Source organism: Panthera pardus, unplaced genomic scaffold (assembly GCF_024362965.1).
Source record: "Panthera pardus isolate Hobbes unplaced genomic scaffold, ASM2436296v1 HiC_scaffold_22, whole genome shotgun sequence".
In the NCBI taxonomy this organism is placed as follows: domain Eukaryota; kingdom Metazoa; phylum Chordata; class Mammalia; order Carnivora; family Felidae; genus Panthera; species Panthera pardus.
In genome coordinates this window covers 39,250,408-39,277,158 of record NW_026526788.1, presented here as the reverse complement: position 1 = coordinate 39,277,158, position 26,751 = coordinate 39,250,408, and the positions used below count along the sequence as shown (strand labels likewise).

At 50.1% G+C, this 26,751-nt stretch overlaps 1 protein-coding gene across 5 annotated transcripts in view; it reads right to left on the bottom strand.

Annotated features, from left to right (window-relative positions):
- PRXL2A (peroxiredoxin like 2A) overlaps positions 1 to 26,751 on the bottom strand; it is a 47,217-nt gene that overhangs the window by 6,337 nt on the left and 14,129 nt on the right. Inside the window, exons 1-4 of one of the 5 annotated variants that reach the window (XM_019444759.2) lie at positions 14,314 to 14,460; positions 11,649 to 11,754; positions 4,106 to 4,285; positions 2,251 to 2,342 (exon numbers count right to left, since the gene is read on the bottom strand). In XM_019444759.2, the coding sequence (XP_019300304.1) occupies positions 2,251 to 2,342; positions 4,106 to 4,283 (270 nt within the window). In that variant the 5' untranslated portion in view covers positions 4,284 to 4,285; positions 11,649 to 11,754; positions 14,314 to 14,460. Of the gene's footprint in view, positions 1 to 2,250; positions 2,343 to 4,105; positions 4,286 to 9,012; positions 9,139 to 11,648; positions 11,755 to 14,313; positions 14,461 to 26,751 lie in introns of those variants that run through there. The other 4 variants (XM_053909642.1, XM_053909640.1, XM_053909639.1 and 1 more) reach the window with 4 other exon arrangements.

Here is a 26,751-nt window from a genome sequence, read left to right as displayed (position 1 = left end):
GTACAGACATCCTGATTCTCACGAATTACATGCTGGATGAAGAAAGGAAACCACGTGCATCATGGAAAATCTTCACTGTTAACAACAAATCCTTCCCATTTGGTGTCAGAATTAAAGAACTAGCAGCCCACTTGCCTCCAATACAAATGCGGTGCCGTATGGTGGCAACTACCTTTAATCTTTTGTTTTCTAGAACACACACACACACACACACACAAAGATAGCTAATGAAGCAGAATTCACCATGATTTATCAAGAGCTTCAGTGAGTATTTTCTGCAAACCTTGCCCTACAGTAGAGAGGACTACAGGTCTGCTGTGGTCAAAGACCACCTGTGCGTGAGACGCAAGGGTTTACTCCTTCTTCCTGGGCCCTTTACTCCGGCGTGTCACTGCATGGAGCCAGGATGTGGAAACTCAGTCACACACCTTCCACACCTCCGCTCTGGGCCACTCAAAAGAACCCAGGCTGCCACCCACCACATGTTTTCCACAAAGTGCTCTGCCAGGCGGAGACCGGGGGACAGGCAAGCAGGTGCTAATTAGGGAGGGCACTGGCTCTTGGCATCTTTTGGGTTTAACTTGCCTTGGGAAATCAAGTCACAACAGGTCTCCATGTTGGTATCTGAAGGCGTCACAGATTTTGAACCAAAAGCCCTGACTTTGGGTTTCACTTCCCATGGTAGGAGGAATAATACCCTCTCAGGATGTCCACATCCTAATCTCAGGAAGCTGTAAATCTGTTTTGTGACATGGCCAGGGGGGTTAGGGCAGCAGATGGTTGCTAACCAGCTGATCTTAAAGGAGACGATCTCATGTTTTCTGGGTGGCCCCAACCAGTCCTTAAACGTGTTAGAGGAAAGCAGAGATCAGTGCCACGGTGTCGCAATGCGAGAAAGCCTGGTTGAGTCATCACTGGCTATAAAACGGAGGAAGGGGCCGGGAGCCAAGGAATGTAGATGGCCACTAAAAGCTGGAAAAGGAAAGGAAATGACTTCTCCCCTAGAGCCTCCAGAAGGAATGCAGCCCTGCTGACACCTTCATTTTGGCCCAAGGAGACCAATTTCAGAATTCTGACCTCTAGAACGGTGAGCTAATAGATTTGTGTTGTTTAAAGCCACCAAGTCCGTGATAATTTGTTACAGCAGCAACAGGAAATGGACGTGCCTCGCGCAGCAGCGTGGCTTTGTCACAACCTCTGTCCCTCACTTTCTTCCTCTGGGAAACAAGCTGTTATTTTCCAGGGATACCTGGAGGACACACTGAAGTGCCCCGAATGGGAGGAGATTCTCTGTCAGCCCAGCCACACAAGCAGGACAGAGATCGCAAGGCTGAAAGGAAAGCCTCAGGCTCGGGGAGAACAACTGGATGGAGGATGGCGATGTGGACAGGGCCACGGCCACCACGTGAGAAGCGATGCTGTCTCATTCCCAGTTCTCCCCCAGGCAGGGCCGGCCTCAGAACCTGGGTCTTCTATCACTGTGTGACCAGGACAGGTCACCAAAGCACTCTGGCCCTTGGTTTACCTACCTGTGAAGTGACAAAGCTGGGCCCTACCTCCCCACATCAAGCTTCCTCACTTACTGAGCGGGTTGACGATGGCCTCCCTGTGAAGGGCCAACCTGGAGACCACCCGCTCCGTGAGACCCAAATTTCACCAAACTCAGGCCAACTGCACCCACACCGTCGGCATCACCGAAATCCCGCTGGGCTCCCCATCCAGTGCCACGAGCACACGGTGAGGCGGCAGAGGAGCCATGGCTCTCAGCTGTCCACCGGGCACTCCACGTGGGCTTCCCAAGGAGAGGGGGATGGGTGGGTCCCTTCTAAAGGTGCGACCTTGTGCTTCCCACCCCTCCATGTAAGTCTGCACCGCAGGTGAGGGCTGACCGTGCCCGTACCAGTGACAGTCCAGACGCCGCATTTCAATAAGCAAGTCCTGCGCTGAGCACTGGGAACACACAGCTGGACCCGGTCCCCATCCCTGATTAAATGAGAAGATGGCCCCGGACACAGATTGTCCATAAAGGCTTGAGAGAGACAAAAGACACTCAAGTGTGTTTGCCAACCCCAAGATATGGTGAATTTTCAAATGAACACAAACAGGGAATAAGTCAAAAGAAATACCTAGAGCAAATAACAGTGCTGATCGAAGGTCAGAGTGGGCCTACTGGCCCTTGGTCCTGTCTGGGAATGTGCTGGTCCTGCTGGCTAGGGTGCTTTTCTCCGCACAGGGCCTCCGTGTACTCACCTCTCGACAGAGGAAGCAGCCTGGCCTGCGTACAGCCATAATCACCGCTCCGTTCTTTTCCCAGAGCTCCTTTGCTTTGAAAGTCCTTGGTTCTGAGGAGAAGAAAAGGCGCTTCAGCACCATCTCCTCCCAGCCCGGCCCCAACCGGAGGCCAGCTCATAAATGGTACCAGCCCAGCAGATGACTTGGAAATACCAAACAGGAAATGGAGGAAATGCTCACCCTTCAGAGGAAAATTAATACAGTGTAAGGGTCCTACTATACCCCCAAAAGGGCCCTCCCTCATAAGAATCTGTTTGCACACTTGAACATTCCAGACCGGAACATTTCTGGAAAACTGGCAAATTCCTTTGCTGGTATCAGTAGACGCTGTCATGATCCTTTAGGACAGACACATGACCAAAACCTGAAAGAAATCTTGCACTTTGATCAAAAAAAACCCTAACTCTTAAAAAAAAAAAAAAAAAGTATTCAAAGGGATTAAGTCAACAGAAATTTCTACAAAAAAAAAATTTTTTTTTTTTAACGAAAAAACTGTTTGACCTAAATATGTTAACTGCAGTATTATTTACAGGACAGGGCAGAAGATGAACGATTCCAACGAGGAAACGCCCCAGGGCAGTACGGTTCTGCGGCTCTGGCTGGTCCGTGGTCAGACAGGGCCCGCATCTGGCCGTGTGGCCTCAGGCACGCACCAGCTCCTCCCGAAACCCCGTCTCCTTATAAGTGTGGACACCTAGCGGCTCCACGGAGGCTGCAGGGGCATCAGAAGGTGGGTAGAAAAGTGCCCACCGTGGTGTCTGCTGACACAGCGTTAGTGAGGGCTCAGCGAGCAGGAGCCCCTGTTGCAGGGGCTCCGAGAAACCTCAGAGGAAACCACGTGCCTCTGGGATGCTATGTGAGGAAAAGGAGCGGGTGGGTCTGCAGTCAAGTGAGACTGGGAGGCCTCGAGTCGAACGCAGCAAACGGGTGTCCCTCTGCAGGGCTTCTCAGCCCTCCTCCGAGGCGATCCTTGTGGTAAGCTTACATTCACAGCTCCTGCCTCCCCGCGACAAGCTTCCTCACTTGCTGAGCGGGTTGACGATGGCCTCCCTGTGAAGGGCCAACCTGGAGACCACCCGCTCCGTGAGACCCAAATTTCACCAAACTCAGGCCAACTGCACCCACACTGTCGGCATCACCGAAATCCCGCTGGGCTCCCCATCCAGTGCCACGAGCACACGGTGAGGCGGCAGAGGAGCCATGGCTCTCAGCTGTCCACCGGGCACTCCACGTGGGCTTCCCAAGGAGAGGAGGTGGGTGGGTCCCTTCTAAAGGTGCGACCTTGTGCTTCCCACCCCTCCATGTAAGTCTGCACCGCAGGTGAGGGCTGACCGTGCCCGTACCAGTGACAGTCCAGACGCCGCATTTCAATAAGCAAGTCCTGTGCTGAGCATCAGAACAAGGAACTGCATACACAGTGTTTTTCAAATGTGTTTGACCCAGGAACTCCTTTTTTTGTGAAGCTCCAAGAGACTACAAGAGAAAGCGAGAAACACTCTTGATAAGAAAAAGCTAAAATGTAAAATATCATGTCCAACGAGATCACAACGGCATACTGTGTACACAGGGGAAGGGATGTGCAAAAGTAAAAATGATTACTGTGTGGGGGCAATGGGATTATCGGTAAATTTTAAAATGCTTTAAAATGCTTTAGATTTTTCCTAATGTTGTTATAGTGCCTTTTCAATTAAAACAAACAAACAAACAAAAAAAAAAGCGAGAGAGAGCCAGGGCCCTTTTATGAGAAAAAAATGAGGAAGACGGCATCCCAGCACCTTGGAAAAGTACTGAGGCCAGTGGGGTCAGGGCTCACCCTTCTCCAGCGTTTTCAGGTCTATGTCCTCCAGATACTCCAGCGTCGCTCTCCGGGACTTGGGCAGAAACACGTCCGTGTTGGCCAGGAACAGTGCCAAGGCAGCCGCCCCCAGGGCCCCGGCGCCAATGGACCACATCCCCATGGTGAAGAAGCTCGGATCCTGGAGGAAAGACATTTCTGGAGATTGAGAGGAAGGAGATGTTACTGCTCTCACGTCGAGAGAGAGCTGGAACCTGCCTTCCGGACAAGCCTCCCCCGGGCAGCCAACCAGGAGGCCCGAAGCAGGGGGAGGGGTGCGGCCGTGTCTGAGTCGGGACCAGACCAGGGCCGCGGAGCACCTGCTGGCGCAAGAGCTTGGGGATACAAGGGACACACGGAGGTCCCTGCCGCAGGGAGCTGGCTGGTGGGTCAGGCACGAGAACAGAGATACGACAGCCCTCTAAGATGCCTCTCTGGCTGTTCCTTCTCCCAGGCCCAAGGCTGCAGCCTCCCGACTGTGTGGAGTGTCCGTGCTGGGTCCCCTGGCGGCAGCCTCCTTCCTCATTCCCCTCTGTGTCGGTGCCTGCTTTTCCCTCACAGTCTGGGAATCTGGGCTCCTATCTCCCTGGGGAGGGGCAGCCTTCTCTTCCTTGATCAAAGGATACTCAGTACACCAATCACACTGCTTTGTTATCTTATCCTTCTTCCCCTTTGGTTTGTGACTCCCTCAGAAACAGAGACCATACTATTCCTCCAGCCGCCAGACAGTGCCCAGCAGGGCCTCACTCCTGGTAGACAGGCGATCTCAGTACATTTCTCTCAACGGCAAACAGCTTTATATTTCCTCCATTAAACAGATAAAACAGGCTCACAGTGAAAATAAAACAGAAATCAAAAAAGAATACATAAAACCATAGTCGGCAGCAAAGTAAACATCCTCTGAATATCTACCAGCTATGAAACGACACAGTTTAACGGAGAGGGCCACTGCTGACCACCAGTGTCCAGCCTGACGTTCTCTACCCTGTGAACAGAGCTACACGGATGTCTGCTGAAAGAAGGGGAGTGGACCGAGAGAGCGGGCGTCGTGTAAGAAAGGGCATGGCGCCGGGTGTCTGCTTCAGGGGGGCTGCCAAAAGATGTCTGCGTGGGGCACGGGGCTCTGCAACTGAAATGGGAGTTCCGCTCGGGTCCCGTAGAACCCAGCCTCGTGCCCAGCTCAGTCCCGGGTGCCTCCCTACGGCTTCCTCCGGTTGGGGAGCCCTGTGCTTCTGTGCGGGAGCCCCTGGAAGCAGCACACCCCTTGGGTAGCAGGTACCCCAGCTGGCCTCCCTTCTCCTGACAACTGCTTAAAACACCTGCTCCCATGGTCCTCCTGCCAACCCAGGGTCTTCTACTGGGGCCTTCCTCCCAAAGTGCCCCCATGATGTGTGCCGAGATCACCGGGTATAGACCGGTGGTGTGCGTGCGGCCCACCTAACCAAAGACTTGCGTCTCCCCTACAGTGCTTGGCTGGGGAGGAGATTTCTCCAAAGGACTGAGCGGAGTCCCAGAAATCCACATGCCACCGCCCAGGGGCAGGCTCTGAGGGGTCCACTGCCATGAGGTGGGGTTGGGAGTCACTTGGTGGTGATGACTGGGAAGACAGGGTAGGCCAGACTTGTGTTAGGCCAATGTGAAAAGTTCAGATTTGAGTTAAGAAACAAAAGGGAACTTCCAGGCAGGGGGTGGGGGTGGAGGGTGGCGAGGAGGAATGACCAAATGAAAACAGCATTTCCGAAAGAGGAATTTGGAAGGGGGAAAAGAAGGGGAGGCTGGTGTGTGTGTGCTGGGGGAGGAGGGCTGCTGAGGCACCTCTCTCACGAGGGACAGGAGCCCAGAGAGAGGAGTTTCTTCCCGCTTCACCACTCACTGTGGCCCCCTGGCTTGCAGCACTGGCGTCACACTGCAATGCAGACCTCACCCCTTAGTTCAGAACTAAGGAGTCATCAAGCGCATTTTCATCAGACCAGGCAGTGTTCACACGCACACGAAAGTTTGAGGAGCACTGTCTCAGAGCAAAGAATTCATGGTTTTGCACTTGGTTGGCAGGAAGCCACGGAATAAAGAACGGTGACAAGGGCAGGCCGGCTTGGGAGAGCTGCGCCCTCCGGTCTCTCAGCTCACTGTGGGGGACAGAGGGGCTCACCGGTGAGCACAAGTCCACGCCTCTGCCTGGAAAGTCCTCCCTCGTCTGTTCTGCCCCTCAGGACTTGGACGCCTCCTCAAGAAGGCTTCCTGGATGCTCTGCCTACCCTGGCTGCCACCCGCAAGAGATACTCGGTCCCCCTCACCTCGCCTCTGTGACACTTCCGATGTGCTCCACCCAAGATGTGGACCTATGTACCTTTGACTCTGTCCCTCAGCTTGTGTCTGAAATGCCACGCCCAGCACGGTGCCTGCTTGGTACACAGCGGGCTCTCCATAATTGTGCGCTCGGATGAACTCAACGGAACCGAATGATGACGACAGCGACTTATGGAAACCCCAAGTTCTTGGACCAAGCAGGAAAGAACCTTCCACAGGCTGGCTTCCAATTCTTTTATGAAGCAAAGTTACACATTACTCGATTATAATCCGCAGAACAATTGGGGGAATTCACGGAACAACCACAGCTCTCGCCTGCCTGCTGTAAACAGGAGACTCCCCAGAGCCTGGAACAATTTCGGCACCTTGACGTGCGTCCCAAACATCCCTGGATTTCTGACATATGTGGATGACTCAGGAGCATATGGCATGGTTTCTGATCACAGATCTGAAACCAGTTCTGAACAGTTCACAACCACCAGCTTACATCCCCCCTTCAAGGGACTCGCTTCAACTCTTGAAACACTTCAGTGCACTGCAGGAAGTCCAGGGATCCTTACATTCAGCTCTACCTCCCCCCAACACACCCCTGCTGCTCTTAGAGGCCAACAGGCTCCATCTTCCCACCCACAGCCAGTTAGCCTGTTTGCTTGCGACTGCAAGGGAACAGGACTCAATGAGACTCAACATCTATTTCCAAACATTTATTCAACACCGACCTGTTTGATAAATGGCAATTTGGGAGGACACACAACTAAAAGATACCCAGTCCTCGAGGACACACAGGCCTAGCACACAGATAACAGAAATTCAAGCGGCAAGGTGAGGCAGTTTGGGCAAGGTGTGAACATGAAGCGATGGGGAATGAAAGCCAGCTCCATCCGATCTGGGAAGCCAGAGAAGCACCCAGAAGGAAGTGGCTTTGGAGCTGGCGTAGGACTCGGGGAGGGGGGGGTGGGCAGGATGGAAGGGCTGGGCCCCATCTGGGCTGAGTAAGCCTGGGAGAGACCAGGCAGGCTAGTGGTGGATATCAGTGCTCAAGGCACACCAAGAAGGCAAACTTCCATGAACCAAAGGCCCCCGACCCCCCTACCTCCAGTTCAAGAGCTGGAATACAAGATGTGGGATTCAAAACCCCCAGGAGTATGGTTTACCACCCCACCCCCACCTCAGGCCCCCAACCAGGAAGTCTGAGCAGAGAACCGTCCCTTTGAGGAGCATGGACCTCACTCTCAGGCCTTCCAGCACTAAGATGTGAGAGCAGCAGTAACTCCAGAGGGGAGTCGGGCCTCTCCATGAACATCCGCCCCCAGTGGGCCTCTGGCAGCAGGCTCTTCTGCGAGGGGGGGGAGGGGGGGTTGTGCTGGAGGAAGGGATGAAAATTGGCTCCTGGAAACACCTAGGGAATGTGCAGGCCCAGCCCCTCGGCCAAGCCCCCTGAGCTACAAAGCAATCCCCATCCCGGCACGTCTTGGAGCAGGTAGCACTCCAACTCTCTGCTGCGCGAGACTGACTGGGAATCCTGAACCACAGCGATTCCCACGACAAAAAGAGGGGAGGGGGCGGGGGACCTTACTCTCCAAACAGAACAAAGCATTTTCACATGGGCCTCTAAGGCCAGTGCGAGAGATGGGAAAGCCCGTAAACCAGCCTTTATTTAGTGTCACTTGACACTCATGGCCTAATTCCACTCACTCAATAGTCTTATGATGCAGACATTACCCTGTTTTATGGCTGACAACACTGAATTCAGAGAAGCTCAGGACACTCTGCAGTGTCACAGAGCCAGCAGGCAGCAGTACTGGGACCTGGACCCAGACCGCTGGGTCTCTCGAGCTGCGTACGCTGCCTCCCCACACATTCATCTGTGGGTTTCTGAGGGTCAAGGGGCAGGATCCCCTTTGTCTTAAAGAGCATTAAAAAAGATGGACTTTTTTGTTTCAGTCCTCAAATACAGCCAAACCATTAAAGGAAATTTACCACATGACAGATGTCCCTTCTCTGTCCTCCCCATCCTATCCCCATCCATTAAGGGAAAGGTCAGTTTCCCTAAGAGGTAATAGCAAGGTTGTTTACAGAAGCCAGCCCCAACCTGCCCCGGCTTCAGTACTCCGCTCCCACTGCGGGACTTATCTCGTCCAGTCCTCTCCCAAAGAAGAAGGTGAAGAGTGATAAGCCCACAGACAAACAACAGCTGTGGCAGCCCAGAGCAGCAGCTCTGGTGAGGGAAAGAGCACGGCGGTCAGGGGACAAGACCCAGCTGGGCTCCCGAGGCCAAACTGGGGCCATCCCTCCCTCGGCCCCATTTTCCTTATTCCAAAATGAGGTGGGGGGTGGTTTGCCAAGGTGGGTGCTGAGGCTCCTTAAAGCACTCCAGTGCCATCATGTGGGTCTATCAAAAACAGCTCACTTTGGAGTCTGCACATATCTTGGGTCTGTATCGGAACTCTATCCCCTGCTCCCCCATTTCAGCTTCCAGAGTGTTTCTTCCCTGCAGCCCAGGACTCCACAAGCCACTCCCTGCCCATGGCCCCTTCTCCCCAGCCTCCGTAGTGCAAACCTGGGAGCGGGGCACTCACCATCTGCAGCTTGCACACTCCAGGCTCCTGCCGACAAAGAGGCTGACCCAGCAGGAGCAGGCGGGAATCAGGCTGTAGGGGAGGGCCGGAGGCGGGGCCCTGGAGTCCCGCCTATGGCCCCAAGCTCGCTCACTCACACGACAGGCAGGACCAGGCCACCCAGAAACCCTGGGGCTCCTTCAGCTGTTAATACTCAATCTCCAGAAAACATCATGGAGAGCTGCCAAGGCCCCCAGCCCTTCAAATAGCTGAACAAACTTTGAGTCACTTGCAGTCATGCAGACCGTAACATTTACGAAGTGCCAGCAGACCCTCCCTGCTATCCGGTGCAGACTAAGGAGGTGAAGCCCTCAACGCGGCCCATGCCTCACACTAACTGAAATCCAAGGGAGACGTCCCCTTTTCCACTCGCCCCGTTCTTCACCCTACACCCAGGCGGTCAGCCGGCACCACTGAGGCCCCTCACTAGCTATCTGTCCTCTAGGCCTCCTAGACTTCCCTTCTTGTTCCTCTGCGTAGGTGACTCCTCTCACCCCCACCTGTTCCCGGGCGACCTCACCTACTCCCAGCGCTTCACCCCCACCCCTTGGTATCGACTTCAAGGTTCCTATTGCTGTTCCCGACTTAAAGTTTGCACTTGGGGGTTCCGTAGGTCATCTCTGTTATACCACGTCCAAAACTGACATCCACTACAGTCCGTTTTTCTTCTGGAGTTCCCTAGCTCAGTGAATGACGGGCACCCAGCCGACTGCTCAAGCCAGAAGCTGAGAGCCACACTCATTCTCCCTTGTCACCCGCATCTAATCTGGCCTGTGCAACGTGTCTGACGCTCATCCTCTCCTCAGCCTCTCTGTGCTCAGGACCCTGTTACCCTGTGCTGGCCTCCCTCAGTAACCACAACACAGAACAGGCTTGGCTTGAGCTAGGTCCCCTACCGCTTCCTCTCCATGCTGCAACCAGAGTGACTGTAAAACACTTTGACCCGCTCGCATCCCTGTTTTGCTTCTGGGCTCTCACAACTCCTCGGCACAGCTGACAGGACCCTTCACAGCTTAGCTGCGGTCCACCATGCTGACCACTCCCTGTGCAAGAATGAAAACATGTCTTGTTAGGCCTCCAAACTGTGGCTCGTGTTGTTTCCTTTGCCCAGAATGACCCTCCCCTGCCCCATGCCAACTATGTAAAGGCCCAGCACAAATAACCCTCTGTCCCAAAGCGTCTTCCTGAATGCCCCAACAATCAACTGTTCCCTCACCTCTGACTATATAGCATGCATGCTCGTGGAGACATATACAGACCTTTGCACACTGCACAAGCAAACGGACTTAGTGTATTTTAGCTATTGGCATGTCTGTTTACACAATATGCTGGAGCAATCCGAGGGCAGGGCTGTTGTCTCATTCACTCCCACATCCCCGACATTTAACACAATTCCTGGTAATCAGTAGGTATTCAATGTCTAACGCAATTATCTGAACGCTATTTATTAAACTCCACGTTGGAACTGATTTGGAGTCACCCAATTTCAGCTCCGTACCAGAAAGTAATTTTGGACAGGGCTGGCTTGACCTTAAATAAAACACTCAAGCCTGGGGTTTAGGTGATCTTAGGTTGGGTCATAGCTCTGCCGCTCAACGGCAAGGCGATCTGACGTAAGCTATAAAGACTCTGTGTACAGACAGAGGAAGGAACTAGCAAATCTATGAGGTTGCCCCAGTTCAGATGTCCGAAGACTCTAAAGTAACCGCACAGTTGCAACTCCAGAGCTCTGATGTCCAGAAAGCCATGGAGGCACCTGCTGCTACCGCTCTCCTGCTGGGTGTGCACATTCTCACTCTCTGCTTCCCCAGGCCTAATTCCTGCCTGTTCAAGGAGCCGCCTCTGGGCAGGAACTGATAAAGTCTTCATAAAACAAAGTATCAGCATTGGGTGGGATAATTCATGCCTGAAACAAGTAGAGACAACATATTCTATATGGAGAGGGTACACCTGCCCAGCCCAGCCCCGCCCAGGGAATCCTTCCTCCCCAGAATGGTTCAGCCCCTCCTTCACTGAGCAAATGAGGAAACTAAGGCCCAGAGAAGAGGCTAGCTAGTCCGAGGTCACATGGGGGAGGGCTAGTCAGTGGCTGTGCTGGGTCTGGGTCTTCCAACTCCCAATCCATGATTATTTATCCTCCATTGGACACCCCTGCAAAGCTGGAACAGTGGAGTGTGGGGAGGGGGGTCAGGGTTCAGGAAGGCAGGGGAGCGGTAAGGTTCCTGAATCTGCTTGCTGGCCTGAAGAAGGCTGAAAGCAAAATTGCAACTGAACAGGGCCCGGGAAATCTGTGGCTAGAGAGTATACCTATCCTTCCCAGGCCCAGTGCTTTGCAAGCAGCTTATAATCCAAAGCCAAATGTTTCTGTAAGGGTCACATGGCTCATTCTCAGCTGAGTGGCCACTGTGCACCTCTCCTCCCCACAGTAACAAGGTCCTGTCAATTCTGGATGATACAGGCACAGGCTTGAAAATACCAGTTTAGCAGCCTGGTGACATGGGTACCGCAGGGCCCCATGAGCAGTAGGGGATTCGCTCCCACCCACCCTTGTCATCAAGGACCACGGACCTAGCCACCTACAGTGAGCTCTCGCCTACCTGCCTCAGTCTCCAACTTCCCGCTGGGCTCCTCGGGGTGACTGTCCGCCCAGCTGTGGCCCAGGCGTCCTTGCAGGTGCCAGAGTCAGGAAGTTCTGAATAGATGCTGAAAGCAGAAGAAGAGGATAAAATCAGTTACTGGGAAACTTTGAGACAAAGACAAATCCTCTAATCAGTGACTGAAGCTACAGAGGTGCCCCCAAACGTGTGGCCATTCTGCCCCTTGCTTGCACGGCCTCCTAACTGGGCTCAGGACACCAGCTCTATCAAGTCATATGGGGGTGGCTGGGAGGGCAAGGACGATACCACAAAAGACCCTGGGCTTTTGGACGAAAATCCTGGGTTTTCATTCTTTGAGAGGTCACCTTGTCCCTCAGCATCTCTTTCCTAAAAACAAGGGAACTTTTAAAGAGTTATCAGGAAGAATACACACACACACACACACACACACACACACACACACACACACCTACACAATAAAGTACTGCAGAATTTAAGGTATTATCTTTCTCTTCTTTGCAAGGCTCAGATTCACTTGGGTCTGAGGGCAGATCATTTGAAGAACACAAAACACTGAAGGACTTCTCCAGCTGTGCTCCCCCAGCTGTGTCAGTACAGACCTGCCTCCGGGGCAAAGTTCTAGGTCTGGAGGGAAACCTGGTGTGTCTTAGGCCCCTTTGGCCTAACTGCCCACTCTACAGTGCTGTGCCCCTCCTGCAGCCGGTCTGCACTAACAGCACCAGAGAAGGCAAAGGGCACTGTCCATGTGTTACTGTCCTGTGCCAGAGGCCACTGAAATCAGAGATGAGGCTGGGTCCCTCAGCCTCTGGACAGTTATTGCCACACAAGCCTCAGCAGAGCGAGACCTGGAGTGTCTCAGCTCAACATTTCACAATGAGACAAGAACTCAGCTTGCAGTTTCAAGACCCAGAATTCTAGTCCTAACCAAATTTTCCGAGAACCAATTAAGGGACACAAGCTGATAAGACAATCGTCAGAAATGTCTTCTGTACCCCTAGGGAACAATGCATAAGATCTCAATGAAAGGGCATACCCTTAAACAGGCAGGGGATATGGGAAGAGCCACACCAAGAGGAACTGAAATCTAAATCAAATTCCTACAGGTTGGAAAACCTGAACAAGGCATTGTTTTCGCAACAATAAAACAGGAATGATTCCCGAATTACCTTCTACAGGGTTGTAAGAATCCAAAGATTAAATGTCCGGATGGCGCTTTGTAAGCTACCTTACAAAGAGTGACGTACATATGATGTATAACTCTTACTCATTTCTTGATTAGTCAACCATTGCCCCAAAAATGCTGTTTGTACATGAATGAAATGGAGGGCTTCCGATGACTGGGTATGTTCCAAGGAGTCAGGGTTTGCACTCTACATCCCCATTCTCGGGCTCCAGGACTGGGCTGGAGCAGAAGCATGCAAACTAGCATCCAAGCTGGCTCCTGGACAATGCTTTTCAAAATAAATCCTAAGCGATTCTTTCTTTTTTTTTTTTAATTTTTTTTTTAACATTTATTTATTTTTGAGACAGAGAGACAGAGCATGAACAGGGGAGGGGCAGAGAGAGAGAGGGAGACACAGAATCTGAAACAGGCTCCAGGCTCTGAGCTGTCAGCACAGAGCCCGACGTGGGGCTTGAACTCATGGACCGTGAGATCATGACCTGAGCCGAAGCCGGATGCCTAACCGACTGAGCCACCCAGGCGCCCCTTCTTTTTTTTTTTTTTAAATCATCTGCCAAGCTCAAAGGAAAATAGATGAAAATAAACAAAACTGAAGTCTAGGTAATTGAGCTGCAGGAACATCATTCATAAGGAAAAAAGGCCCAGAGTCTGCTGCGTCTGAACCCCAATCCAGCTTCTGGACTCCCGGGGGGTGGTCCCTCCCCAGAGCCCTTGTCAGGCTGGACCTTAACCATCTTTTGTCCATCTCCTTCACCTCTCCACCCCTGCAACAATCTCGAGACTGTCAGATCGGTGCCTTGTTGGTCTTTTCATTCCTAGACTTCAGCACAGGGATCTTAAATGTACACTTTGGACTCTTCCCAACTCTGTCAGGAGTGTGTAACCTTTAGGGGAAGGAGAGAGCAGGTGTCTCTGAGATTCCGAAGAAAACCGTGGCCCCATAAAACACACGACCCTATGAAAGGACACACCCTAAGGCAAGGGCAGAGCCGGGGTCGCTCACCTGCAGCTGTTCCGCCCCCTACCCCCGGACAGCCCCCAGGTCCGCCCCCCGCGGGGCAAGAGCGCCAGGGCAGAGTCCTTTTTTTCAGGTCTCTGTCCCAACAATTCAGGCGGGTCGGTGTCATCAGCCTTACTCCAAGCCAGGGGCTGGGAAGGGGGTGGGGGAGTCTGCCAGTCAGACCAGCGCCAGTCCTGGCCCCGGGTCTTCGGACCTCCAACACGCGGTTTTTCCGCTGACCGCTGCAAACCGGGCCGGGCGGGAACAGCATCCGTCGCGGGAGCGGGTGGGGGTGGGGGCTGCCTCGGCCCGGCAGGTGCGGCCGCGCTCGGGCGGCTCGGCGGGAGCTTCCCGCGGACTCTGGGGCCGCCCAAGGGGCAGGCCTAATACAGCCGGTGTCTGATCCACCCGCGCGCCGCCGACCGAGCCTCGCTTCCCCGGCCCTGCCTCAGTTTCCTCACCTGCGCCGTGGCGGGGCCTGCCCCCGCGGATGTCACGTGCGCGCGTGCAGCTCGCACCACATTCCCCCGCCCACCTGCTCCCAGGCCCGACGCCTGGAGGCCGGCGGGCCAAGCCCTCCCCCGCCCAGGCGTCCGAGCGTTGGCCCCCGCGCCTGCGCTCCTCGGCGCCTGCGCCACCTCCCTCTCCCACGTGACCAGCCCTGCTCCTCTGGGAGGAGCACGGGCTCCGCCTCTCCTACGGAGCCCCGCCCCCTGTGGGCGGAGCCCCGGCAATGCTGTCGTCACATCTCTTAAGGCTCTGGCGCTGCCCCCCCCCCCCCCCTCCTGCGCGAAGCTCACCTTTGACCCTGTGCGGCTTTCAGGCCGCTCCTTCTCGGTCCCTTGTTCTCACCGCTCTAGCCTAGTTCAATTCTTCGCGAGTGGTGACCCTTGACGCTCGACTCGTTAGGGGCACTGCCTGGAGCAAAGGGAGGCTCTGGACTGCCTTATTTGGATCTGAAAGCACCTGCCCTGTAGCCGAGGACCGAGGACACCTTTCAGCTCAGCGAGTTTTTGAGCAGTTTTTTAGATGAACTTTTTGTTTTCCTTTTGGTATAGGGTTGAGCAATCTCTATGATTTACAGTGAGTGTCCCTTCAAGCTTTAGGACAAATTCAGCACTGCTAGCCTCTGACCCCGCGGGGCACACATTCTCTTTCACCTCACAATCCCAGCCATTGGACAGAGGATAGCGAGGGGTGGAGTGTGGCCTGCGCACTGGCTCCTGGGATGTTGCCCGGCTGCTCACGGAGTCTGAGTCACATGGTCTAGTTGGGCCCCCGCTTACTCATCCATTCATTCACTCATTCTTTTACTCATATATTGTGTCCACGCTGTTTTATGAAAGTGTGGTTGGGAGAACACCTTTTCAGAGACAGGAAGAACTGACTCACAATACACTTAAAATATCACTGGGACAAAGGGGTGATGGGTCACAGGGCAGTGTGCAATGGAGCCGCAAAGCAGGGCTGCCACGCCCACCTGTCAGAGGTGGCCATCTGCCTGCAGTAACCACCCCAGGTCACCTGGGAACCATCTATCGGGGTACAAAGTCCAAAGGCTTTCCTGATTTACCTCCCTGACCTCGCACTCAGTCTCCAGGTTCTTTGTAAACTTATGGACCTATAGAGTCTATTCAAGAGGTCTCTCCTTAACCAGACTGTGAGTTCTTTTACTCAACCATGGGACCCAGAGTCTGGCCCAGGGCTGGCACCAAGACATGCCTGGGAAGCATTTTGAAAAAGAGGATGTTTCTAGATTGGGGGTGAGAAGGATCAGTTTGCGTGATCATGCAGGCTTCTTGCAGGAGTAGGCAGGTATTTGATCTGATTTGAAGGCCCAGAAATACTTGGTATAATTTGTTACAATATGGGTAGAGTCATAAGAAGGCAGTTTACCACCCCCCCCACCCCCCCCGCCCCAGAGGAACTTTCTCACTCCTGCCTCATTCCTCCTTACCCTATGGGGAGGGGAGGAGAAGGAGGCTCATTTTCTCCATCCTGAAATTGGATGTTTGATTAACAGGAAGGCTGCAAGGAAGAAGGGCCACTTAAACAAAACAGGAAGCCATTTCCTTTGGGTATGGGTCCCCAGAGACTGGCCATTAATGACAGAACCATTCAGGGGTCAGGGGTCACAGAATCCTGAGGTGGGAGGCTCCCTGAGGTCTCAGCTGAGATATAGTTACCAAATGCAAAAAACCATGATTGTATTTACACTTCTGTAACATTCCAAAGCTCTGAACTTCAAAAGTCGGGCTAGATCTGATAGCTAATTAACACACTCCTCACACTCCCAATTTGTCCAAGAAAGCACAGGCTGAACTCATTAAAAAGCAGTCATCAGGCCAGAAGACTAAGCTATGGGCAAGTAGGCACAGGAAAGAAAAACTTATAAAGCTCAAGGATTAAAAACAAAAACATGAATCTGCCAAGTTTTAAGGAGAAAAGTAACTCTAGCTTTGTAAAGACCATGAAATAACCTAGATTTTGAATTGAAGGAGGTAGAAATTAAGGTTGACTAGGAGCTTTGTGATAACTTCTGTAACTTATGTATGTTATCCTCTTGACAGGGGCTAGGAAAGTGTTTTCTCCTTCCTGATCTCATAGGCCAGGCAGAAAACATTGCTAGCAGGAGGCAGATGTGGATAAAGACTTGGGATTCTTACAGCATCACAACTGCTTCTACATTCAGCTAGTTTCATCTGTTCTCTCAGCAGCGATCCATGCTTGCGGTATGACACAATTTTTAAAGTTGATTGGTCCTGCAGTGTGTCTGGGCTCAGTGAGAACGGTTTGCGAAGCAGGTAGCATTAAAGTGAAAATAAAGCAAAAATGGGTGCTTGACTTCATTGACTTTCTCAGGCCTAAATTCCCATTCTGTGAATACGTGAAAGTCTGATCAAGATCTGGAAATGTATGAACCACGTAAATGTGCACGTATCAGCTACAAATATCTTTTTACTTGCCAATATCCCTGAATTCCACTCTTCCTCATTTCGAAAAAGTATCTAAAGATGCCCTACTTCCCCAGTGTGCTGCACAGCAAAGCCTTTAGGATCTTCTACATGAAGTCCTCAAGAGACACAACCAATGGTTTAACAGGTGAATTGGTGACTGACTAGGGGCTGAATGGTGGGATCATTCCATTCCCAGGTTGGGGAAGTAAGACTGCCTCACACATCATCATTCTGTCTATCCTTTGACATTTAATGAGACTTCATTTGGCTAGGCAACTTTAGTTTGCAAGAAACAGAAAACTCAGGGGTGCCTGGGTGGCTCAATCGGTTAAGGATCTGATTTCGGCTCAGGTCATGATCTCACGGTTCGTGAGTTCAAGCCCCATGTTGGGCTCTGTGCTGACAGCTTGGAGCCTGGAGCTTGCTTCACGTTCTGTGTCTCCCTCTCTCTCTGTCCCTACCCGGCTCTCTCTCTCTCTGTCTCCCCCCACTCAAAAGTAAATAAACATTAAAAAAAAAAAAAAAAAAAAGAAAATCCAACTCAAACTGACTTGAGGTGATCTTGGGTTCCATAATGACACCAATGATCCAGGTTCTTTTGCTTCTCTGCTTTATTATCCATGTGTTGGCTTCATGTTAAAGCTGGTTCCTCTTGTGGTCATAGGATGCCCACAAGATCCAGTACAGAGAGAGGGCAGTTAGACCCAGGAGTGAACAAAGCCCAGAGCCTCAATCTGGTTGGCCAATCACTGTGGCCAGGGTACTCCTGCACTCTGATTGGTCTAAGTCTGGGTTAGTTTCTATCTCGTAAATGATTGTGGGCACACTTAACAGGGAAAATAGAAGTGAAATAAAGGTATTAAGGTGTTCCTAAGACAGCATCATATACAAAGTCTTACTCTTCTCTATCATTTTTGGACTCAGAATCACTGATGTTTGCGTTTGTCCCACAATATTATCATTTGGCTGTTAGGAACACTGGTGATGGGATGTTTCTAAAAGAGTGCTCCACTATTGTCTTCTGCTCAAAGTCGGCAAGAAGTTTTGATTAATAGATGTTTGACATCTTAATGATAGTCTTTCAAAACACATGAATTGATGACACCACCTCTCATTGCTTTGGAATTTATCTATTTCAAAAGATTTGGCAAATTTTCCATTGCATTACAATCCTTTTGCAATGGATTGCGTATCTTGGTAGCAAAACATAATAGATTTTTACTTGTGTGTGTGTGGGTGGGGGTGGGGACAGCTTTCTTTCTCAGTTTTATAAACCTCTTCATTGTTGCTTTGCAAGAAAATCGGAAATGAAGTCGTTTCTCTGATGACAAATTTCCTTTACTAATATCGAATTTATGTTCTACTGCTGTTCGTATGAATTTCTGCATTCACAATAACTTTTTCATTTCAGTGCCAAATCATAATGTAATCTTTTAGAAGATTTTTATACAGCAATTAAATTCAACTCATGGGGCATAAACAATGTGCATTTGTAACTGAATGCAACTTTGCTAATATAGAAGTCAAATTTTGTAAGGAAACATAAGTGTCTGAGAGCAGTTATGAAAGATAGAAAGAACAATGAGGCAAAATTTGCCTTACCAAATATCAAAATATACCATAAAGTCACTGTAATTCAAATTAATATGGTTTTGTCTAAAAACTCTGCTTTATCTATAGTTATAGCCAATTTCTCAATCCTGGTATGAATTTCCTTCTCCCTTTTTTTGCTGGAATTTAAAAATTGGTAGAACCAGATAGTAACAATGGGATTTAGGGTAGGGAGACCGAGATTTGTCGCATGGGCAGCCAATCAAGTTCACATGATTGAGTCCCAACAAAGAGTCTGAACACCAACGCCGGGGGGAGCTGCTTCCGTTGCCAATACTCTGCGTATATTGTCACCCATCACCCAGTAACACTGTTCATGACTCCACAGTGGGCATCTGGAAGGTCCGAGTCTGATACTTTCTTAAACTCTGCCCTCTGAATCTCTTTCTTAGGCTAATTTTACTGTGTATCCTTTCCCGGTTAAAGACTATAACCATGAACGTAAAAGCTTCCAATGAGTTCTGTGAGTTCCTCTAGTGAATTACCAAACCCAAGTGTGGTCTCAGGGGCTCTGAATTTGCAGTTGGTGTCAGAAGTCAAGGTCACTTGTGGATTGTGCTGTCTCAAACTCACCGTCCTTGATAGGTTTGGGGGCATCTGAGTTATGCTGGCATGGTAAAACCAGTCAAGAACTTTTCTACTGATTCTGTTTATTAAATTATATTTTTCTGAAACATTGCTCATTGCTCATTTCAACTAAGTGTTTTTTAAGTTTATTTATGTTGAGAGAGAGAGAGAGAGAGAAAGAGTGAGAGCAGGGGAGGGGCAGAGAAAGAGGGAGAATCTCAAGCAGGCTCCACCATGTCAGCACAGAGCCCACATGGGGCTCGAACTCACAAACCCGTGAGATCATGACCTGAGCCAAAATCAGGAGTCGGACGTTCAACCGACTGAGTCACCCAGGCACCCCATCAACTAAGTTGTTTTTTTTTAATTTTTTAAATGTTTATTCATTTTTGAGAGGCAGAGCATGAGGGAAGGGCATGAGAGAGGGAGACACAGGATCTGAAGCAGGCTCCAGGCTCTGAGCTGTCAGCACAGAGCCCGATGCGGGCGGGGCTCAAACCCACAAACCACGAGATCATGACCTGAGTCGAAGTCAGACATTTAACTGACTGAGCCACCCAGGCACCCCAACTAAATTTTAAGATATGCTTATTTAAAGTTTTCCCTAATAATTTTCTGAAAACTCTGCCTTGTATAGTTACATCCTGTTTCTCAATCCTGGTATCAGTTTTCTTATCACTTTTTTTTTCTTGAATTAAAAAATTATTTTCAGCTTTAGTAAAATACAAATTTTTATCAAGGTATAGTGGAGGTAAACCGAGTTTTAAGTGTTCAATTTGAAGAGTTGTGACAAACATATACAGTCATGTACCATCAGCACCTCAGTCATCATAAAGAACATTTCTATCTCCCCCTATAGTTATGTCCCTTGGTAGCCAATCCCCTTCCCCAGATCCACTTATCCGCTTTCTACACTTCAGTTTTGCTTTTTGTAGAATCTCATATAAATGGAATCAGGCAGTATGTAGTATTTTGCATGTGGGTTCTTTCACTTAGAAAAATGTTGCTGAGATTCAGCTATGTTGCAGTGTGCCTCAGTACGTTGTTCTTTTTTGTCACTAAGAAGTATTCCGTTGCACAGATAGGCCAACATTTATTTATCTCTTCACCAGTTGATGGATATATTTGGGTTGTTTCAAGGGTTTTTGGCAGTTGTGAATAAAGCTGTTGTGAACATTTGTGTACAACCTTTGCTTGGACGTATGCTGTCATTTCTCTTAGATTGATATGTAGGAATGGTCAAATGCTAAATGTATGCTCGACTTTATAAGACACTCTCAAACCGTGTTCCAAAGTGGCTCTACGATTCTCATTCCCGCCAGAAACATGTAAGAGTTCCGTCTGCTTCACACCCTCCCCAATATTTGGTATTGTCAGTTGTCTGTGGTTTCCTCCACTGACAGCACGCTTGACTTTAGACTCTTAAAGCCACTCTCAGTGCTTTAGTGCATAGGGTCCAGTCTCTATGAACATCCTGCAGGAATCCAGAGACTGAGAGAACTTAGAGCCTCCATCATGTTGGGTGTCTCTAATCCCATCTGTTCTGTTAGTCTTAGAAATTTCAACATCCCTATGCATCGGGCTTCTCCAGCCTTTCGTACTGGCTTGTATCTTCTTCCCAAGGTGGTGCTCCAGTAGGTGAGTATGGTCCCCTCAGTTGTCTGGAAATGGAAAACTTTTACTCCTCACTCTCTGTTCCCAAGATCCTACGTCCTCAGATTCCCTGTCCAGGGTGAACAGGAAGGAATCACTGACATCAGAGAAGGGTTTCTATCCGTGTCTCTATCCCTGTGAGAAGGATCGTGCAGATAATATTTGAGCTGGGTATTGAAGGCCCAGCCGGGCCTACCTCTCATTTAATTATTAGTTATTATTTTATTTTATTTAAAAAATTTTTTTCTTAACGCTTATTTACTTTTGAGACAAAGAGAGACAAAGCATGAACGGGGGAGGGTCAGAGAGAGAGGGAGACACAGAATCTGAAGCAGGCTCCAGGCTCTGAGCTGTCAGCACAGAGCCCGACGCGGGGCTCGAACTCACAGACCGGACCACGAGATCATGACCTGAGCTGAAGTCAGACGCTCCACCGACTGAGCCACCCAGGCGCCCCTAATTATTAGTTATTATTTTTAAAATCATCTCTATTTTCACTGTGGATGGGGAGGCACTCAGAGATCCCAGGCACAGAGAGACCGACCTATCTAGGGAGACAGGTGGCTCCATTCATTGGGGGGCTTCCCAAGACAGTCTCGGTTTCATTATAAAAATGTTTAGAGGGAAGAGCATCCCAGAGAGAGTCTAGGTTTGCCTAACACAGTCCAGATTTGTGTCTCTTTTCGTAGTGTCCTCTTCAGTATAGTATGTGTCTCAGACAGAAGAACTGTGTTTGGGACGAACAAAAGGCATTGTGTCCCAAACCACAGGTAACCCTCTTTGGACAATAAAATGGCGCCACTAGCCAGTCAGTCCTTCTGAGAGAAAATGAAAGTCTCCTCCCTGCCTCCAGTTACCTGGCCGTACGGACTCTTGCTAATCTCTCAAAGTATCAAGAGCATCCTCTCACTGGCACACTGTCAGGACACCCAGGGACCTATTTGGATGCTGTTTCTGCATCCCAGGGATGTTGGTGAGCTTCCAGTCAGTGGCAGGAATGACCATGGCTACTGCCTGAAGGAGCAAGGCAGGGGGCATTCTCCACACTCACCTCAGCCTCGCCCAAGGAAACATCAGCTCAAAGCTTTTGCCTTGCACTGGTAATTCAGTGCCTCCTGTCTGCAGATTGCCATCACAGTGGTGCCTGTGTCACCCTTGAGGCAATACCTATTCTCTGTCCTTGGCCCTAGGCACTCAGGCCCCCAGCGAAAGCCGTGGCTGCTCTCTGGTCAGACGCTTGGGCACCCGGGGGGCCAGGAACGGGACTGGCTCTGCACAGGGCTCCTGACAGGGGTCCCTGCGGGTACCGTGGCCCTGTTCTGGAGGCCCACACTTCATTAAGAGGACTTCACATGTCTTAACCTCACGTGCCGTGTGTTATTCAGCCATACTTCCATTCTTACATGTTTCCAAACGTGAGGACATCTTTGCACCCATGCTGTTCCCCCAGCCTAGACTGCCCTTCCTCGTGGTTTTCTGCTGCGATACTTCTCTTTATCCTTCAACGCCCTGCACAAATATTATCTGCACGATCCTTCTCACAGTCTGCTGGAGTTAGTTCCTCTCTTCTGGGCTCCCATGCTTGGTTCCTTCTTCTGCTAGCACAGTCCCCACCCCACCCCCCTCCACCACCCCCACCACCGACTCTGTCTGCCTTCCCCACTGGACCAGCATACGCTGATTATGGAAATGAACTCCGCGAGGAGAGGTTCAGTGGATCAGCCGAGTTTCATTACAGTTTTCTCTAAAGAGGATTCTGTGATTAGTGATTGAAGTTACTTCTGCACCACTGCCAGCAGGCACACCTTTGCTAAAAAATTAATCATCTAACAAACACCCACCACCCCACTGAGTCATGGTGCTGGAGGGGCAGGTTCCAATATTTAGGAACATTCCTGCAAGCCTGATCCTTGGCCAGACCTTTCAACCAGGCTGCTCAGGAGAGAGAAGCAAACTTTTCTTTCAAAGGAAAATGTGTGGATTCGAAATGTTTTTCCCTGGGGGTACGGTATACATGACTGAATTTGAAGGATGTTTTCTCTGGCATAAAATCTTCCATATTTTCCAACAAGTCAATGCATGGCTCATCCAACAAGTGATTTATATTAATAGATACCCATGATCTGCTGAAAGGGTTTCCTGGATAATGTTGTGACTGAAGTTCAGATAATTATGCGACAGAATGCCAGGACTCTCTCTGCAAGGCCCACATTTAGCACTGTTCTGGCTCCTTCCAGTGGCCCAGCTTTAGGAATTTGTCGAATGTCGAAATATTAGTTTTGAGTGTCCAAATATCCTAAAATAAACATCGCTTTGCCGTATCTGAAGTGTTAATTTCCATTTGTTTACTCTTCAAGAGGCTCCGTGTTTTTTGTTTTTGTTCTTTGGGTTTGTTTTGTTTGTTTGTTTGTTTGTTTTGTTTTTTAAATAAAGCAGTCATAAAACACGCAACCAAACTCATTGCATCTTAAACCTGTGAGTCAAGCAGGGTCTCAGAAAAGATATTTGCACAGCCACATTTATAGGAGCATTATTCGCAATAGCTTAGAGGAAGGAGCAACCCAAGTGTCCACCAAAGAGTGACCGGGTAAACAAAATGTGGTATACATACATACACGGGAATGTTACTTGGTCTTAAAATGGAAGGGAATCGGTCACAGGCTACAACATACGGATGAACCTTGAGGACCCTGTGCTAAGTGAAATAAGGCAGTCACAAGGTCATATTGTACGATCCCACTTATATGAGGTATGCAAAGCAGTCAAACTCCTAGAAACCAAAAGTAAAATGGTGGTTACCAGTGGGGCAGGGGAGGGGTAGACATGGGGAGTTGTTTAATGGGTATGGAGTTTCGTTTCTGCAAGATGAAAAAGTTCTGGAGATCACTTGTACAATGGTGTGAGTATACTTGATGTATTGAACGATACACTTGAATATGGTTAAGGTGGTAACATGTTTTGCAATTTTTTTTTTTTACCGCAATAAAAAATGGAACGACAACAACAAATCAATCTCTGAAGGTTCTTCAGGATCACCTGGTCTGTCCTACTGTTTTACAGATGGCACACACATTTGCCCAAGCTCTTCATCCATTTGTTCAAGGTGACCTGACTCACAGCTGGCTACTTCCCGTGCTCTAGCAGCCTGCTTTTCCAGCAGGTCTGTTAAGTTTCCTTCCTCCTCCATTGGGGAAAGGAGGAACCCAAAGCCCCGGGGTGCTCCCAGGGTAGTGAGGAGAGGGCCTGTGAGGCCCTAAATTCTCATCAGTACCACCCTATCTTTTCTCGTACCATCAGCCTCCCAGTGGCCCATTTTTATTGGGCCTAAGTATACATAACTATGGAAACCAGTCAAGTGCCCCTTTGGGTCCTGAAGATGACAGAGCCCAGAGTGTTGCCAAAGAATGGCAGAGGGAGCACGCCCAGTACCTGGGAAGCCTTTTCCCGTGCCCTGGATCTGGAGTCACAGGCCCAGCAGTCACCACCCTATCTCAAATCAGAGATTTTCTGGCCTTGCATCCTGGTTGTTTGTTGGCTTGAGTCTGCATGCACCTTCCTACTCAGGCTTAAGGAGACCACCAGAACCTCCCAGACCTCCAAAATGGTCTCACCACAGAGATTTCGCGTCAATGAACACGATACTCTGCTAGGTATTCGAGGCCATCTCTGACCTGACCTTAATGTACTTTTCCAGTCATATCTCACTGAAAGCTAACATTGCATAATGACTTTCGCTAGAAATTGGGGTCAGGGTCGCATTCCAGTTTTAACAGCCTTTTTTTCCGAAACCGTAGTCACTTATCTCCCTGAAACTGTCTTAACAAAGAACGGAGATGATAGCATCTAGTGTGTAAAATTATGACGAGATAAGGCATTCCAAACCTTTGCCCAGACTCCTGCACAATGTCAGCAGCCCTGGAAGCGCCTGGAACTGGAGCCCTTGTCGGTGGCACAGGGGTCCTCTGCTCCGGCAGAACTGGCTCCTTTACCAGATCCAGACACGGTCTGTGCATTCCAACCTCTGCCTCTGTCTTCCTTTGCTCTTCGTTTCTAGAACTTCTTCCCCGGATCCCACCAAGGCCCAGGTCAATGTCACCCCCTTCTTGAATCCTTCCCTGCCCTTCCCAGCAGGAAAGTACCTGTACTGGTGGTTGGCTTGTGTAGCTCTGGGCTATAATTAGCCATAAGGAAACTGGGTTGCCCTGTGTTACAGGGTCTTGCTAAATGTGTCCCCAGGGGTGGTGGAACGCAGGAGGCTCCAGTAACCTGAGATAAGTGCTTCATCTTTCTCCAGGCATTTTGGAAAGTTCTCTGAGCAAACGCCACAGTTCCCCTCTTCCCAGGGAGGTACCTTTGTGACTCAGTTTGTCAGCTACGGCAAGCCTTAGAGAAGAAAGAGCCTTTCCGGGGGATGTTGCATGGACCTTTCTAGCGGGCTGCAGGCTGTGTTCTCATTTATCCAATATGCGGCACCCTGGGTGGTGGGCTTGGCTTCCCTCTGCACCACCTTGGGTACATGGGCCTGACCTCTGCCCCTCCATCCCCTGCCTGTGTTTACATCCAAAAGTCTCGGTTAATTTCCCTTTCCTACCTCCTGGGCAACTTCAACTTCTCTTGCTTTGGATTCTCTCGAGACTTGCGGTTCCTCTCCTGATACGTGTTTCCAATCAGCTTTGAGTAATTATTATTTGCTGTATGATTTGCTCCGTGACTGGATCAGAAGTTCCCTGGAGACAAGGATGATGTTGGACCAATCTCTCTGTGTGTGCAGAGCCAAGCATGGTACGGACTCGTGCCTGGTATTGGATGGTTTTGTGTTACCTGTTACCACAGTGGCGACAGTGACTACCAATCGCCATACACTCATGACCTGTCTGGCCAGGTGCCGCATTTTACACACACCGTCTCAGGAATCCTCACCTCGGCTCTGTAAAGAAAGCTTTACGGGGGTGCCTGGGGGGGCTCAGTCAGTTAAGAGTTCGACTCTTGATTTTTGGCTCAGGTCTTTGTCTCAACGGTTTCCAGATCGGTCCCCTGGTGGGGGGCTTGAGCTGATAGCTCAGAGCCTGCTTGGGATTCTCTCTCCCTCTGTCCTCCCCCCCCCCCACTTGCATGCTTACTCTCTCTTTCTCAAAATAAATAAACTTCCGGAAAAACAAAAGAAGGCATTACTATCCTCTTTATTTTAAAAGGGTTTTTTTTACGTGTTTATTTATTTTTGAGAGAGAGAGAGAGAGACAGAGCATGAGCAGGGGAGAGGCAGAAAGAGACAGACAGAGAATCTGAAGCAGGCTCCAGGCTCTGAGCTGTCAGCACAGAGCCCGGCATGGGGCTTGAACTCGTGAACTGTGACATTGTGACTTGAGCCGAGGTCAGATCTTAACCAACTGAGCCCAGGTGCCCCAAGCATTACTATCATCTTAGAGAGGTTAAGTGATCTGGTTAAGGTCATAGTGCAAGGAAAACATAGAGATAGGGTTATAATTCCTCTGGAATTCATGGATAGGTGCACAGATGGTCAAATGAAACACACTCGCAGACACATCATGGCTTTTGCAAAATTTCCATCTCATGCCTGAAACCAGCCACGCAGCCTGAGGACAACTGGCCTCTGCCAGACGACCTGGCCTAGCATCCTGACGTGGTCTGCCTGTGTGGGGGCTTCCATGGGTCCAGATCCAGGCTGGGGCTGCTAATTTCATAAGCTACTGCCCTGTACAAGACAATCTTCACAGTGGCTTCGGTGCCTTCTCCAGCTTCATCTTCATGGTTGGCCTCAGTTTACTCTGTAAACTCCAGGAGAACAAGGGCTTTCCCTCCTAGGACAGTGCCTGTACCTGGGAGGTGTTCAATATATAGCCACTCTTATTTACAAGTTGACCCTTCTATAGTAAGGTCTACTCATAATTTCTTAAAAACATTTTGTTAATGTTTATTTATTCTTAAGAGAGAGAGAGAGAGAAAGCGTGAGCAGGGGAGGAGCAGAGAGAGAGGGAGACACAGAACTGAAGCAGACTCCAGGCTCTGAGCTGTCAGCACAGAGCCCAATGCGGGGCTCAAACTCATGAACTGAGAGACCATGACCCGAGCTGAAGTCGGACACTTAACTGA